The following is an 18,373-nucleotide window of genomic DNA, read 5'->3' as shown; positions in this document are numbered from 1 at the left end:
GGCCAGTTACCTTCATAGTCATTGATATAGAAAATAACTGATTAACATAGTTACTTTAATACTTTTTCCCTCCCCAAACAATGCATATTACAATGTTGTCATATGAAATCAAAACATTTTCTAAAACATTGTGGTTTCAATATTCCTATTTAGGACCATTTATACCAACTGCCCAGCATTACAGGTATGTTGTGGGATTCTCACAGTAAGAATTTTCTTAAGTTGTCATTGAAGTGTTACTGCAAGCTCTGCTTCTTGAATGTTAATTCATAAAATAATAAACCAGTGCCTTCATAAAGTTTCACCTGAGCTGTGACTGCACATGAAACCTGCCATCTGCTTAAGAAAAGCTCTAGAATTCAGCGAAATTTGTTGTTGTCCAGTGTAATGAATCACAAAATTAAAAGTATCTACACTAAGTTCAATATCTTTATTTTACACACTTGGAAACTGAAGAGTAAAGTCAGGTTATTAAGTAGTTAGAGAGGATATTTTAGAAAAGACTTTGAGATAGGCCATGAGAAATTATATCTTAAGAATAGAAATGAAGGAAAAGTTACAGTGTTAGAGAATTTTCAAATGAAAATACTCATGGCCTTATCTATATGTGTTAACATAATCCAAATACAGGAATTTCTAAAGAAAAGAGGCCTTTACTCTATACACATCTTACTGTCACAGGAGTTACTAACAGCTTAAGGTTTGTGATATCCGTGTATATAACAAAATAACAATTAATTTGTGTGATGTCGATCTAGAATGTAAAAGAAGGCCATTTTCGAAGATCAGTTCTAATTCAAGTAAAATTAGAATCTTTAAACATTGAGAAATGTGCAAAAGGAAATATACTACAAAAAAAATATTTCCACAAACTTGAGAAAAGGGATGGCATCGTCATTAAAAAAGATGTTTTGTAGGAAAACGATCCACAAGGTTGGAGGCTAAGAATCAAACATCAAGGAGAGGAAATCCCAATATGGTCAGCCTGCAAACCACTTTCTTGCCTCTAGTGCCTTGACCTCCAATTCCAAGTACCAAAAAGAAACCTTTTATAGAAGCACACTGATCACTGGAAATCTTGAGCACTGCCAAGTGAACAGAATATGCCACAAAACAAATGCTTGATGGCCTGAAGCAAGTCCTCTGTATTTCCTGCTGCTTCTTAAATTATTTCTGCTTCTAAAGTGGTGGGAGTTACCAATGAAAGAAAGTCTTCAAGAGTCACTGATGAAAGAAATTTTTCATATTCTTTTTAAAAACAAATAAAGGCAAAAGGCTCAACTATAGGGAAAATTAGGAGATGTATTAAGAAAAAATAGAGCAAAAAGAGAGAGAAAGAGAGAAGGGAACAGAGAAAGGATAAGTTTTTGTATCTCATGATTTATTTCACATATCTGTCACTCAGTAGATATTTACCAGTTGATGATGTCATTTCAGTATACATAGTCAAGACTGAAATTCATTAATGTAAATTAGGTATTTCACAGTTAGTTTAACCATACATGCTTAACTTTTATATAATTGAAAAAGCTGATACTATAATCTTATCTGTATTGTATATTTAATTTTTGGTAAATTAAAAATTAGATAAATTCCATAATAACAAAATATATGGATATGAAACAACACAAAGGTGTAAAACACATTCAAAAAATTGTTGAAAAAAGCAGCAATTGAAGAAAAACCAAGAAACAAATTACACATAAGAAATACCATAAATTAGCATTAATGGACAAATATGCAGGGAATAGAGAGGTGCTGCATAAAAGAACAGTGAGTCAGTCTATTTATATAACTGAAATGTCAATTATTACTGCCTATTCCACCAAACTCAGACTGAGAGAAAAGATCAGCAATGATTTTAAAGTCCAGAAAGCTCTAGAGAAATTGGAATCTGTTTATAAAAGTTTAGAAAACATAAAATTGTTTTTTTGAAATATTTTATTTATTTATTCATGAGAGACACAGAGAGGCACAGGCAGAAGGAGAAACAGGCTCCATGCAGGGATCCCGACGGGGGACTCGATCACAGGTCTCCAGGGTCACGTCCTGGGCTGAGGGCGGCGCTAAACCGCTGAGCCACCCAAGGATCCCCCATAAAATTGGTTGCGAAGCCAAAGCTGTACCACAGTTTTCCTCCGCGCGTATCTTTGACAAAGTCTTTATTTTAGTAAAAGTTTATAATATTAAAAGTATTTCTCCTTAAATTTGGGATGACTGATACGATATTACACCTATTCCTTCTTGATATACTCAGTTTTCACATTTACATTTTGAATGTACCTTAAACTCTTCCGAGGTTCAAAAACCTATCAGTGTTTTTATTTTTAAAAACAAGGTGGGGGCAGTCTGGGTGGCGCAGCGGTTTAGCACCTTCAGCCCAGGGTGTGATCCTGGAGACCTGGGATCCAGTCTCTTGTCAGGCTCCCTGCGTGGAGCCTGCTTCTCCCTCTGCCTGTGTCTCTGCCTCTCTCTCTCTCTCTCTCTCTGTGTGTCTCTCATGAATAAATAAAATCTCTAAGAATAATAATAATAAATAAAATAAAATAAAAACAAGGTGTAAATTTGAATGTCTTCAGCTAAAAGTGGCAGAAATATTCTAATAGAGCAAACAGCTTTTTAATATTAATAGGATTTTAAAATACTTAAAAGTTACTGATGATTAAGATTTTAGACCACAGTGATTCTCAACATACAAATTTTTTTTTTTTTTAATTTTTTTTTAATTTATTTATGATAGTCACAGAGAGAGAGAGAGAGGCAGAGACACAGGCGGAGGGAGAAGCAGGCTCCATGCACCGGGAGCCTGACGTGGGATTCGATCCCGGGTCTCCAGGATCGCGCCCTGGGCCAAAGGCAGGCGCCAAACCGCTGCGCCACCCAGGGATCCCTCAACATACAAATTACATACAAATTAATTTTGGGATCTATTTTTACTTTATTATTCTATTTTATTTTTTTAGGTTTTTTTTTTTTTTTTTTTTTTTTTAATGATAGTCACACACACAGAGAGAGACGCAGAGACATAGGCAGAGGGAGAAGCAGGCTCCACGCAGGGAGCCTGACAAGAGACTGGATCCCAGGTCTCCAGGATCACACCCTGGGCCAAAGGCAGGCTCCAAACCTCTGCGCCACCCCGGGATCCCTTATTTTATTTTTTTAAAAGATTTTATTTATTTATTTAGGGGAGGCACACACAGAGAGAGAGAGAGAGAGAGAGAGAGAGAGAGACTAAGAGAAAGAGAGAGAGAGGCAGAGACACAGGCAAAGGGAGAAGCAGGCTCCCCTCAGGGGGTCCAGTGTGGGTGGGATTCCATTCCTGAATTCTAGGGCCCTGAGCTGAAAGCAGAGCTTAACCACTGAGTCATCCAGGCGTCCCTGGTATCTACTTTTAAAATCAATGTTTTCTACAGAATTAATATCTTTTGAATGATTTAAAGTGGGAAGCAGCAAATTACATATAAGAAGTTTGAGCCTAAAATGATACAAACATATAATTAATTTCTCTACAAATGTCTCTACATTAACAAATGTCTCTAATTTAATATCTGTATTAAAACAAGTGGTAAGAAAGTTACAAGGCTAGTATGAGACGCATGATAAATGTAGTCATGAAAGAAAACAATTTTTAATTTAGTAGGCTCTATCAATCTAGAAAGCCATGAATATTTACTGTTCATTCCGTATGCTGAAAAACATAGAGTGTACAAAAGAAAAAGCAACATATAACAAAAGTTACTATAATTAGTATCAATATCACAATTTCTATGATTATATAATTACATCTGAAATCATGCATTTAATGGCAGTTTTATATTTCTAGGAAGAATATTAAAATAATTTATTTTCCCCTATAAAATACATATTAAAATTTTGGAAAACCACTGGCATATAGTCAAGGTCTTTATTTTGACAGCAAAATCATTTTTAAAATTTTGATATGGTGAGAAGTAACATTAGTGATATAGAAAGTTTCTGTGTATACAGAACATCCTACTTTCATGTAAATGGACCTTTTAAAAGTTCTATAATTTTACCTTTGCTATCCTATTAATCTGTGCAATCTTTATAGTTGTTTTAACTTTCTTTCACCGTCTCTTAGAATCACTTAATGATTCAGCTCAGATCAGTATGAATTTACTGATTGCCTCGTCTGTTTAAACTAAATGGAAAACACAGAGGACTCTAAGTCCTCTTACAGGACTGTAAGACTCTTACAGTTTAATATTGAGAGTAGACCAATGGAGATATAACTTCTAAACAACAAGGCAAATATTGTAGTGAAGATTTCTGGACCAGGCATATGGGAAAAACAGAAGTGGGTCCCTTCAAATAACGTAGTATGGTATCTCAGGAAAGGCTCCAAGGTGGCAAAATTGTAATAATTAATTTTAAAAATAGATAAATGGATAGACAGAACTCATGATAAAAGTAATAGTTAGGAAAATAGTAGGTAAACTCAACTTGGAGCCTCAGGAAATACAAAGCTATCTACCCAAAATTCCAGTGGAACTCATGCCAATTATGCTATTGATTGTGCCTTCAATAGTGTTCTCACCACCACCTTTGGGCTTTTTCATTTTATTCCCAGCCCTTCTCCACTAGGTGCTGCAAGTGAATTAAGCCCTAATATCCTGACATCCATTGTATGTCATAAATTAACTTTCCCCTTACGCATTCAAAGTGAAACTATTTATGTAGTATCCATGGGAAAATTGAGAAATGAGTCACTCACTTTATTTTCTTCTAGGGCTTTATTCTTACACAGAAGCTTGATGGAGAATGGCTGCTTAACCTATATGATGAATCGTCCTATTTAAATACTATTAAACTTTAAATCTTTTATGAAGCTTTATATTTTCTAATGATGCTAATTTTTATAATATTTCTACACATAGGTCTTGATTAAATATAAAAGGTATATGTCAAAATATATGTAAGGTACAGTACATGTAACATTTTTAATTACTGTTGAAGAAGAGCTTGTGAAAAAAAGCTAGAATTAAGTATTTAGAGACCTTCTGGCAAGTACACCTAGTTTAGTGATAGCTTTTGATATCAAATTTCAAATTAAAAAATTAGAAAGTTGCCTTAATGCTGCTCTCAATTATGCCTAGATTTTGACATATTAGCACCTAGAAAAGATTATCATTTTCTCACTGACATTCCACAATACAGATAATCTAATTTGTAGAAATGTACTCTTTCTCCCTAAGGGCTCAGCATGACTGTTTTTATGTTGAATGGAAAAAGGTTTTATATAAACATTTTTACTTTTTGGGGGAAAAAAGTTGCCAGATCTTAACTTGGTCTTCCTCTAATCATTTCTTTCTGCTTGATTAATTTTTAAATATCCAATTTTATTTAATTTCCTTTTTGACAGAAAATTGTGCTTTATAAATTTTTTTTTTAATTTTTTAATTTATTTATGATAGTCACAGAGAGAGAGAGAGAGGCAGAGACACAGGCAGAGGGAGAAGCGGGCTCCATGCACCGGGAGCCCGATGTGGGATTCGATCCCGGGTCTCCAGGATCGCGCCCTGGGCCAAAGGCAGGCGCCAAACCGCTGCGCCACCCAGGGATCCCTGTGCTTTATATATAATTATGTTTTCCAAAGAATAAATCCTTTTCATAACACTGATTATTTGGTATTCATAAATAAAGAATAAAAACCAATTTAAAATTAATAAAATAAAAAATATTAAATTAAGATGAATAAGATTTGGAAGGGTTCTTATATTCACAATTCAACCTCACTATTTGAAAAAATAAATTTGCATCTACTAGCACAAATTTTTTTTTTAAATTTATTTATGATAGTCAGAGAGAGAGAGAGAGAGAGAGAGGCAGAGACACAGGCAGAGGGAGAAGCAGGCTCCATGTACCGGGAGCCCGACGTGGGATTCGATCCCAGGTCTCCAGGATCGCGCCCTGGGCCAAAGGCAAGCGCCAAACCGCTGCGCCACCCAGGGATCCCCTACTGGCACAAATTTTTAACATGCATACCAAAATAATATTTAAATTCTTCATAAAAGTATATTTGGGGTAAATCCCCAATATAGCAATTGCTGGGTCACTTGACGGGCTGAGCACTGGGTGTTATTCTGTATGTTGGCAAATTGAACTCCAATAAAAAATATACAAAAATAAATAATAAATAAATAAATAAATAAATAAATAAAATAAAACAAAACAAAAATAAATTCTTCATAAAAGTACTTTATGAAATAGGGAATGAAAATACCAATATGTGCCTGTGAAAATGGGTTAGGCTGATGCAAATGAAATACAAATAGAAAACTTTCAGCTGTCTACCACCTGGGCTTTGTTATTTGTTATACATAATTTTGAAGCAATAACTAATACATTGTTCAGTTAAATTCACTTCTATTTCCTGATTGGTCTGATAACCATGTACATTTTAATCCAAAATATGCATAATAATCCTTTGTATATTGCTATAGCTCTATAAGGTACAGAAAAAATGGCATTTGGCCCTACAAGCATTGAGGAAGGCAAATAGTAGATCTTTAGAAACTCAGTGATAACCATAAAACAAGCACTTGTCCACTTTTTTAATGTATTGGAAAGTAACTTAGCACCTACCTGTTGTATAAGGAAAAGTAGCAGATCTTCATTCATACCTCTTTTTTGCTGAAAAGGCTTAATTTTTAACTAATATTGCAAGTTTTTAAAATGTTTATTTGCCATATTTTGTGAGACAGAAGTATACCTCATTCTGTGATTAAAATCTAGTCCACATGTTGAGCAAGAAAAAACAATGCCACATAATCATATATTACCTTTTTCAATATGCATCCTTTTTGATTCATGTCCCATATCATGACCAGCCAAATCTCCCTCTTTGGGTCCAGGGAGTACATTTGGTGATAAACCCATCAGCATCTGGTTCATGGACAACCCATTCTGATGGACAGCTGTCAAGCCCAAAACAAAAGAACAAAGACAAAACATCATAACATACAATGTTCCAACAAATTAATTAAACTCATTTGGACTCAAAAATAAATAAAATATAGTAGTCAAAACTAGCATTGTTATCTATTTCTAATAACACTAAGAATTGATAACCATGATAATTCTTAAAGATAAGCAGAAAAACACTGGAAATGAAAATATTTTATCTTGTTTTTTTATTTCACAATGAATATAATTTTTAAAAATATATCTGGAATATTTCTGAATGGCCATACCACTACAATCACTAAAAGTTGTTAACTTTCAACAAATTAAAGCACTAACATAACTGATTCAATATTCATATCCTATTCTGGTCAATAAAACACGAGGTTTCACAAATACCAAAGTATTTCTTTAAAAATTGGATTTCAACTCAAACTTGAAAAAACAGGGGTACCTGGCAGCTCAGTAGTTAAGCACCTGCCTTTGGCACAGGTCATGATCTGGAGCCCAGGGTCCTAGGCTTGAGCCCTGAGTTGGGCTCCCTGCTCAGCAGGGAGTATGTTCACTTGTGCTCTCTCTTGCTCGTTCTTTCTCAAATAAATAAATAAAATCTTAAAAAAATAATAAATAACTTGAAAATACAAGTACCCAATTAATATCTATTGAATAGTTGAATGAATAAAAATAGTAATTGCTTTCTTGAACTATTAACAATAACCTGTCGCTTTCTTGAACTATCACCAATAACCTGACACTATTAAAGTAATAAAGTACATGACAAAACACCTGTGTGATTTTCAAACTCCAGTCAATAAACTTCTTAATAAATTGCCCATGAAAATCATGGCTTTGTGCAAAAAACTGGATGAATGCTTATTCCATAAAAACCTTCTCTGGAAAAAAGAGATTTTTTCTTTTTGGAAAATATCATAAGACTATATTAGGAATTATCATTTGGAAATCACCATAGCAATAATTGTGTGAGGGAAGTATCTTCAACAGATGATTCTTAAAGGAGTGGAATTGAAGTTTGATGAAAAATATATTTATATAGTCTTAATATATCTCCTCACAAGACTTATTATTATTACTTATCATCTACAAAGTTTTTTAAAAAAAGAGTAACTTTACAGTCGAGAAATCTGGTAGTCACCATCTTTACCAAGAGCTAGTTATGACAAGTATTGGAGGAATATCGTATGTTTCCTGGAATGATGCCCTGAGAAGGACATACTATCATGCCTCTGTGATTCCTGCCAAAAGATTCATAATTTAAATCTAATCATGAAAGAACAAAAACATCCAATCTGAAGGAAATCCTACAAAATTAGTGACCTATATTCTTAAAAAAAAAAAGTCAACATACTGAAAGACAAAAAAAATTAAGAACTGTTCCAGATTAAAAGAGACTAAAGGATTATGACAAATAATTGCAACATGGGATCCTGGATTGACTTTTGGGCCAATAAAAAAAAAATATTTTGCTATTAATAATATTAGAAAAAATACATATAGTGGTAGGAAAGTTGATGAAATTTGAAAAAGATTTATATTTTAGAGAATAGTACTATAATAATCTTAATTTCCTGATTCTGATCATTGTTCTGTGGTTATGTAAGAGAAATTCCTTGTTTTGAGAAAATCAACAATGACATATTTGAGGTAAAGGAGCATGATGTCCATGTCCATGATACAGTCATTGGGGTGACATTATGCCTTTATCAAGTTTACCTCTTTCAGAGACACTGATGATTATGTGAATCTGAGTGACGAATGTGAAATAATTCTTTGTACTATTTTTGAAATGTCTGTGTTGGTCTAATTTTCAAAAAAATATGTTAAAATATGTATCTACCTGAACATGTATTTAAATATATGCATATGTGTGTATATGCATTCATGTGTGTGCATGTGTACACACTTCCACTTGGACAATTATGGTAGTCCAAGCATGCAAAAATTTCTTTGTTCTATCAAGAATTTAAAAAAAAAAAGAATACAATGATTAATTTAAAACACGAATGTATGGCAAAATTCTTTCAAATTGTTCCCTATCTGCCCATAATTTCCATTTAAGTCTTGTGAAAAAATATTTTTCTTTCTCTGGAAGGACAGTGTCTTTTCAATGATGACATCGTATAAAAGCTTTAAAAATGAAACCAATATGCATCATGAAATTTCTGATTTTAGTGTTAGCATTGTACATAAGCATGGAGAAATTATTTTAGATGAAAAATGGTTTGAGGTTGTGGGAGCCAAGATTTGCCAGCCATGGAAAAATGTCATTGGTTTGGAAATAGTTATATTCAGCTTTATTAATACACAGTTATCATCATCTCTTACAAAATTAGGGAAATATGTTTTAGACAGGCCAAATCAAGTATTCATATTTAGAATTATGTTGAACGATACACTATTTAACTATTAGCCATTTTAAAAATAATGGTATTACATACAATTTAACCTAGAATTTGTTATCTATCTCAATAGCATCCATAGAAAGGATTTCTGTTTATACAAATGTTCCTTTATGATTACAAAGTCACTTTCTAGCAAATATTTTCCTATTATAAAAATAATCTCAACAACCAAATAACTTCAGCAAGTTATGTGTAATTAGTTGAAGTTTATACTACAAATATAATTTCTTAACATAAACTAAATCCTGGAAAGGATACAATAGAAATTGATTTTGTCAACCAGCACAATCACTGTTAACATGTTCATTGTATTGGAAAAACAATATTAGATTCTTGACACGAAATACAGATACAAAGTAACCAGTTAATCAAGTGGCATTTTTAACTTTACTCTTCATTTTTTTGGTTAAATGTTTGAAAATATGATCATGAAATAAAATAGAGCCCCTATTTTTTAGAATTTAACAATAATAATTTCTGACAATAATATGCATCATTGATTTCCTAATTCAAATCCTAAAATTCAAGCAATTTAAAATTCTTCAATCCATTGATCATCAGAACGACCGAGACTTTTTTCTTAAATGAATTGTTTTGAATTCCATTTCTTTTATTCCTCTTTCTGGTTATGTTTATCAATGCAAAGGTGAATTCTGATAATTGATACATTTCCAAACCTGGCAGGGGGTGGGACTGAGGAATAAAGTTGAGTATCACAGCCACTAGATAACTGTGAGTTGGAGGTGTTTACTTCAGAAACTAATCGAGAAGGTTACTTTCTCTGTTTCATTGCTCAGACCTTTATGTGTGGCATCAAAGAGAGGGAGTTTATATCAGAACCTGTTAATGTAGCACCATACCTCATGATATTGCAAACTGGGAAACATAATTTTGAGAGATGGCTATTGCTACAGAGCTTCAGAACATGATACATCTGAGATCTATTTGGAATGAGGGCATTTTGATTAGAAAAGCCAGCTGCACCTAATAAAGTTTAGAACGGTGACAAGTAAAAGTATGAGACCTACGGATTCTGTCAGAAGAGCTCTCGGTCCGGGCCGGGGAGCTGGACACGCTGCTGCTGCGATGTGATGAAGGGTGGCTGCCAGGCCTCCGGCCCTCCTCCAGAGAGGGGGCAGGCGAGGGGCTGTCTGGGACGCGCTCCTGCGGCACCACGGGAAGCAATTGGGGGAGAAAAGATGTAAATACATGGGAACTGTACTTAATGAATGTTGATTTCTTGTTCATGCAGTACAAAAGAAATGTAAAGGAAATAAATTCATCTTTCATTGGCATTTTCGCCTTTTTATCTCCTGCGAAGCTAAAGGAGGGAAAGACTAGTTAGGACACTGGTTCTATGGGTCTATGGGCATGCAGTAACAGCAAATGTCGATTCCCCTCTCTGGAGACAAAAGAGAGGCCAAGGGAGACAACCCTTTTAGAACCCATTAGACAACAACAAAGTAACAGAACAGGGCAGGTTCCAATTCTAGACAATTATCAACTTAAAGAAATCTCTATGTTCTATTGCTTCAGCAAGTGTCTAAGGATCATTTAACACACAAATTATCAATGTGACAGACCATAATAATAACACTAGAGGGGTTATAAACAGCTTTTTCATCATGGCACTGCTCTGGACACACCTGGATGGTCACATTTTAAGGCATCCTAGAAATCAATTATTATTTAACATTGGAATAATTTTGTTGATTCTAATAATTTGCAGACCACCTGCTTCTCCAAGTTCCAATTCAGCCACATATATGTATTAGGGGAAATTCATGAAATATATATTAGTTGTATCCCAGGGAAACTTGGTATCATGTTTCCTGATACTATTGTTAACACTGAGGTCTCACTCCACATCTCTCCTGCCAAGCCCTGAACCTTCCCCATTAGACTAATGTGCAAATATATCATATAACTGTCTCCAATGAACTTCTATAAATGGAGTTACAGATTAAGAAATAAGATACTCCACTTATTAACATTTTCTTCTTTGAGCAACAAGATATTTATACCTTCAGATATCAAGGCACATAGGCCTCAAAGGGCTGTCTTTTCAATAATTAATATTTGAAAGGTTAGAAGTAAACTAAATGATATGGAATAAATCAATAAGTAATTCCTTATTCAGGTGAAAAAATGCAAGTATTAAAAAAGCAGACTTTAAAAACATTAAAGGAAAAAAGTTCTAAGATCTAATTGACCTGTGGGACATCAACTGACCAGTGAGAATGAAGGTGATACGTATTATTGGTGTCAGAGCTTTGAATAGCCTGGTGATGGTTCCCAGTCCTGTTCTGCATTAGAATCACCAGGGAAGTTCGTAACATGTCTACACCTGGGCTTTCCTCCCAGAGATTCTGGTTTACTGAGTATTAGCGGTTGAATTGTGTCCCCAAGAGGAATGAAGTCCTGATCCTCAGTACCTGTAAATGCGACTTCATAGGGAAAAAGAGTCTTGGCAGCTGAAATTAGTTAAAATGAGGTGATCTAGAGTGGGTTTTTATTCCAACAAAACTGGTGTCCTTACAAGAAGACATTGTGAAGATACGAGAGACAATGTCATGTACTGAGGTAGAGATTGCAGTTATGCAGCTGCCAGCCAACAATGCCAAGGATTTTCAGCCACCACCAGAAGCTGTGGAGGGGCAAAGGAGGATTCTACCTAGAGGCTGAAAGACAGCATGGCATGTCTGACCTCTTGATTACAGACCTCTAGTCTCTAGAAATGTGAGACATCTGTGTAGTTGTGTAAAATAACTGTGATATTATCAGTTATTTTTCCCAACTAAATAAATCCTAACTTCTTTTTTAATAGATTTTAATTATTTATTTGAGAGGGAGAATAAGCAGGGTGAAGGACAGAGAAAGCCCAATGTGGGGCTCGATCCCTGAACCCTGAGATCAGGATCTGAGCTGATGGCAGCTGCTTAACCAACTAAGCCACCCAGGCGCCCCAATGGAGTATACTTTTAAATGATATGAGTTCTTTAGTCTACATGAAAAACAAATGACCTAAGTTTCTAAGAAATACACATTTGATTTAAAAGAATAGAGAAGTCACATCTGGATGCTGAAAGTTACTTCCTATCTTTTAATTATAATTTTAAAAGCAGCTGGTATTATAAATCCTTTTTCTTAACATTCACCTCTACCCTAAACTATGAAGCACACTATGCATTTATTATGTGTTCAGTTTAAGGAGTTCTGTCAAGATCTAGAACATTCTCATAACCCCAGAAGGATTTCTCCTGGTCCTTTCCATTCAATTCCTCCCAGTTCCCATAAGCAACCACTTTCTGAATTCTATTACCATAAAATAGATTTGCTGGTTCTAGAATTTCATAAAAATGAAACCATACAGAACACACTTCGTGCCTGGCTTCTTCTTCACAACAATTTTTTTTTTTTTTGAGATTCATCCATGTTATTACATATGTCGTTAGTTTATTCTTTTCTACTGCTGAATATATTCAACTGCACAAATATCCCACAATTTGTTAATCCTCTCACCGCGCCCCACCCCAAATGGCAATTAGGTCATGTTCTTAACTACTTGAAACAACAGTGCGCTTAATGTGTCTTTCAAGTAGCTGCTCAGATATGTCTTGAAGGAAGTGTTCTTAATCACTTATGTATAATACTGTATAGAATTCTTTTAAAGTCTTAATCGCTTATGTGTAATACTGTATAGAATTCTTTTAAAGTCTGCATAAATGTATTAATAAGTTAAGCTAACGCTAACTGCATAAATGACCAGAGATATACTATAAGGAGTCTAACCTTGATTTCTAAAAAATCTAATAAATAGGCACATGAGTTTGTCTAAACTTGAAAGGTAATTCCTAGTACATCTGGTTCTCAGTATTTGGATTACACGAAAGTACATGGTATGTATTTGAAAACGAACATTTTAATTTTTTAACTGACAAATTTTCTAACTTAACCATTCTATTTTCTTCAAAAAGTCAGTGATATCAATGTTTATTCATCACTGCATTTTAATATTTCTCATAATAGTTATGTATGTGATCATATATGCAGTGGCACATGTTTGGATGCACAGAGATAAAGTGCAATCTTGAAATAAATCAATCCCTCTGAAGTCATTTTGCAAGTCTTGAGTTTCCTGTCATAATATATTTCTTACTGGTGCTAATGGAAAGCATGAGAAACTGTTTTTTTCCTGAGATATTTAACTCATAAAATACTAGCAACAATGATTATGCCATTAAAAACAATTAGGTGTTTTATTTTCCACAAAGTATAAAAATCATTTCATTAGTCAATATGTCAAAGCTTTCCTTGATGATTCTTTGCATTCATGCATTATTCACTTATTCATTTATACATTCAAAATACTCTAAAACATCATATAATAAACCAGCTAAAAAATAAACTGGATTTAAATCTAATGTATAATACATCTTGAAAGCATAATTTAAGGTTTATAAAATGTAGGTGAAATTGTATTTAATATAGCTTTAGTCTATTTTTCCTTTAGTTATAATTGTTTGTCTAAGAACAAAGGACAAAGACAATACTTAATACTTTCGTTTAAAGAAAATATTTTAATTTATGCAAATTTTATTATTTAAAAGCCAAGTATTCAATTGAAACTTTCTATAAATTGAGACACAACATATTCAGTCATTTCACTTAATGTATAATTTCAATCTTTGGAACGTGATGTATTGTTCTTTGAAGAATTTCATTAAAGTAAAATCCACTGAGCAAGTAAGATTTGAATACATTGTTGCACAATAAATTAATTTATTTCAACAGCTTAATTCTTTTATCATATTTATATGCTTGCCTTTCCAGAGTATGCCATAAGATGGAGAATAATGGAGACAGTAAAGAATTGCTTAGGAGAGAATCTCATAATTATTACTGAAACAAAATAGATAATGAGTTTTATTCAGACATAATAAGAAAGAAGCAGTTCAATGTCTATAGGGAAACTATGTAAACTGGATTTATCATTTCATTTGTGTAATACCCTTTAACCTCCAAGATGGGCCTGAAGTAGGACAAAGGGGAAGAATATTTAATTTAATATTTCAACACACTGCTTTATAGTCCTGCATCATAACTCCACCAATCAATAAAACACAATCCTTTGCAATGTTCCATCTTTATAAAACCAGCCACAATAATAAATGAAAATTTAAGAGGAATACCCTCTCACAAAAAAAAGGTCATACTAATAAACTAATGGTAGCAGAATAACAATAAAGAAAAAGCTGCATTTATTGCCTCTGGGCAGAACAAGAAGTATTAGTCTCTCAGATAATTCAGAATCAAAGGTAGAATTCCAAACAATGTATTCCAAAATTCTAAACTAAAAGGTATAAAATGTTCAGTATTACACATGTGCAGTTGAATGTTTAAAAATTACATTGTCTCAGCTGCCTCCTCTCCATCACAAAATGCATTATATTTTATCAAATTAAATTTTTTTTAGTTAAGTCAAAATAATCACACTCAATTGCAATTGATTTCTCTAAAGAATTATTTCATTTAGCTTTACTTTATGTTACTATCTTTTTAATCATCTGAATTTTCATGTTTATCAGTCAGAGATTCCATCACGGAATATGTTATAGAAGTGGGGAGAAGATATTTCTAACATTAAATGTTATCTTGATATAACTTTTAACTCACAAAATTGAAGTTGCCTAGTACTTTTTTTTAACCCAAACTCATGAGCTTTAAGACAATTCAAACTTAAATTCATTTATTTACAGACTATTTACTGAACATCTAATACATGTTGGTGTCCCAGGCTCTGGTTATATGTAAGTAAACAGAATTGATGAAAATCCTTTCCCTTATGGAGCGTCTATCATAAAACAGAAAATGTAAGTGGAGTCCAGAATCTTATGTGTACACTGATTAAGCATGACCTCTAAATTCCCTTGTTCTTGAAAAAAAAATTGCTCAGAGGAAACAAATAGTAGAAATGGGATTCTGGATTTGGGAAAATGTTAAAAAGTAATTCTGGAAGACATAGTAAATGATGCTAATAATACTTACATCTGATAGAGAATCAGGCAGGCACCATCAAAACTCCATGACTCAAAGTTCTAATGTGAGGCTTCAAGGGATTTTTACATAGCTCTTTTTATTTGTTTTGGTGGTGATACACAAGAAACACTTAATGTTGCTAAATGTGAAACTGGTAGGACCCATGAGTATAATCATAAACAACTTAGTTTTATTCTCTTACTGTCTCCTCAAACTTATTCAGCAGCAGTAGAGGACTGTATTTTTTCCCTGCATCTATATGAAGATTCAGGAAGCCTCATGATTTCAGATTACAATTTGTTAGTATAAAGTCCTACGGTTACTTTAAACAACAACATACAATCTTGACTCAGGGATTATATAATTCATCCCGGTGTAGTAATAAATACTAGTATCTTAAAGAAAAGATAGGATTTCCTCCTTTCCCATACTCAAGAAAGGGGGAGTAATCCTTAAGGGTGTAATTCATCTCTATGTTCCTCGGTACCCTGAATGTCCTACATAGTTAAATCTGGATCCTTGATTCAAGCTCAGCTTGAGGCGAGACTACTTCATAGATAGTGTTGCATGCCTCCATGCATATAAATGTCTGCTTGGTTGCATTTTATGATGCTGGCCCCCACTGATGACCATGGCCTAAGTGCCACTTCATTAAGACTGGCAATTTGGTGACATTCTAAATATATCATTCCTTATTTTTTTTTTTGGCTGGAAGATTTGTATGAACAGAAAGTTCCCCTAGTGAATTAATGGTAATCCTGAGGAACAGTTTGTATGGGAAAGCCAGGAAAATGCTTGATTCCACCCTTTTATTTATCCTTTGTTTAAACCTTTATTTGTCCTTTAAAATAATCAATTCCCTAGATTTCAAAGGTGAACTCAGTTCGTTTTTTTTAATATTATTATGAACTTATGGGTTTAAATATCTGTGATTTGTTTAAATACACTGCTGTAGGGTATACTTAGTGTTGGTTATGTTTTAATACCTTCTTTTTCTGTGAGCATCCTTTTCACATTTAATATCAACACCCAAATAAACATTAATATCAACACCCAGATAAACATTCTAATCCCATTAAAATTATATGAAGCCATTTTTTTGTGAAAAATGTCTAAAATTAATGCATGCATCTAGAGTTATTTATGATTGCCCCAAAATAAACTATTCTGTACCTAAAAACAAACATAAGGGACATGACTTTGCTCTAGGATTTTCATGTACTTTGAGAATCAGGTCACTCTGGTTCTAGTTTTTATAATATTTAAACATTTTAAACTTCCTGCACAAAAAGTCCTATTTACCAATATAGTACATTAAGGACCTACTTTGAGGAAAAGTATTAGAGAGTGGAAATTTATACATTGTATTTAATTTTTTTCAATGTTTAATTTTTTTAAATTAGAATGTCATAAAATGTCTCTGCTTCTATCTCTCTCTCTTTCTCTCTCTCTCTCTCTCTCTGTCTCTCACACACACAGACACAAGAGTGTGGTAGAGAAGACTAAAAAATTTAAGTCTTATTCCTTGTTCTCAGAAAACCTTGTAATACTGCATAAGAGAAAGATGTTTACTCAAGAATGTAGAATAACTTGAATATTGCCAAATTTCTTGAAAACAGTTCTATTCTATCCCTGAAAAAAAAATGAAATCTGAAAAAAATGCATTTAAAAATCTGCTTTGTATACCACTGCACTACAGCCCCCAACCCCTACCCCCCAAAAAAACAAACTGCAGTGCTTTTATTAGGTGAAGAGGGCTAAACAAGAAAAAAAGTACTTACTTTACAATTCTGACTCTATTTCAAAAGCTTGACACACATTTCTTATAAGATTCTAGAACTTACTTTTAAATAGATGATTATGAATATTTGGGGAGATAATGGGAGAAGATAATGTCAGTGTACAGAAACTTCTAATGTTATTTATAGACACTAATTTAATCAATGCAACAACCTGATGAAGAAGGAATGTCATTAACCCCATTGTGCAGGGAAAAAACAACAACAACAACAACAACAACAACAAAAACAGAGATATTAAGTAACATGTCTAAGGTCACATGACTAACAGGTGGCAAAACCCAAGAAGTCTTCCTCCATAATCTATTCTAAACCACTGAAACATATTGCCTTTCTTTTTTTAATTTTATTTTTTTCAACAAGAACCATTTTTTTCTAAGTCCTTATGATATCATTGTGAATTTATTAAATAAAATGTGAGAAAATTATTGATTCATTCAGGGAGATTTGGGGTTACTTGATGAATGATACCTAAAGAGAATCAATTAGTAGAACATTTCAGCCTATTAGGAATTCTCTAATGACAAGAGGAATTGATCTCTTGATTTATACTGTTTATTTTCATCAGTGATTTAAGGTAGTACAAGTAATACATCCTTTTACAATTTGGAAATGATACAAAGATTATATAAATAGCTAAGATGATAGTTTAGAATGTTAAGATTCAAAAGTATCTGAAGAGGAGGCTTCTAGTTATGGATTGAATATGTCATGGGAATAAAAGTCACAGTATTCGGAATATAGTCAATGATATTGTAATAGTGTTGTATGGTGACAGATGGTAGCTACACTTGTGATTGTAGCATGATGTATAGAGAAGTTGAATACCATGTGTACTGAAACTAATATAACACTGTGTGCCAACTATATTCAAATAAAAAAATAAGCATATAAGGAGCCTAAATCAGTAGACTGTGGAATATACTTAATGTGGATAAATGCAAATTCCTAGTAAAACTAAAAGTAAAAAAAAAAAAAAAAAAAAAAAAGAACTGGCTCAGTAAAATTTTGTTTTGAAAGGCATGAAATTATACTGAGTCATGTATTCAACTAGCAAAATAGTTTTATGAATTATGACTACATTTATAAACTATTATCCAAATTGAGGCATATGTTAATTCCAGTGTCTACTCACTGGCCTATTCAGTTCTCGAAGATTGTATGGGAGAGGTTGGAGAAAAGAGGGTGATT

At 33.3% G+C, this 18,373-nt stretch overlaps 1 protein-coding gene across 1 annotated transcript in view; it reads right to left on the bottom strand.

The window, feature by feature from the left end:
- The window catches only part of DACH1 (dachshund family transcription factor 1), a 423,674-nt gene that overhangs the window by 107,895 nt on the left and 297,406 nt on the right, over positions 1 to 18,373 (bottom strand). Inside the window, exons 5-6 of the mRNA XM_041731156.1 lie at positions 10,373 to 10,508; positions 6,804 to 6,938 (exon numbers count right to left, since the gene is read on the bottom strand). Of these exons, the coding sequence (XP_041587090.1) occupies positions 6,804 to 6,938; positions 10,373 to 10,508 (271 nt within the window). The remainder of the gene's footprint in view (positions 1 to 6,803; positions 6,939 to 10,372; positions 10,509 to 18,373) is intronic.

This window comes from Vulpes lagopus, chromosome 16, assembly GCF_018345385.1.
Source record: "Vulpes lagopus strain Blue_001 chromosome 16, ASM1834538v1, whole genome shotgun sequence".
Classification (NCBI taxonomy): Eukaryota; Metazoa; Chordata; class Mammalia; order Carnivora; family Canidae; genus Vulpes; species Vulpes lagopus.
The sequence above is the reverse complement of the archived record's forward strand: the minus strand, read 5'-3'. Positions and strand labels throughout refer to the sequence as shown.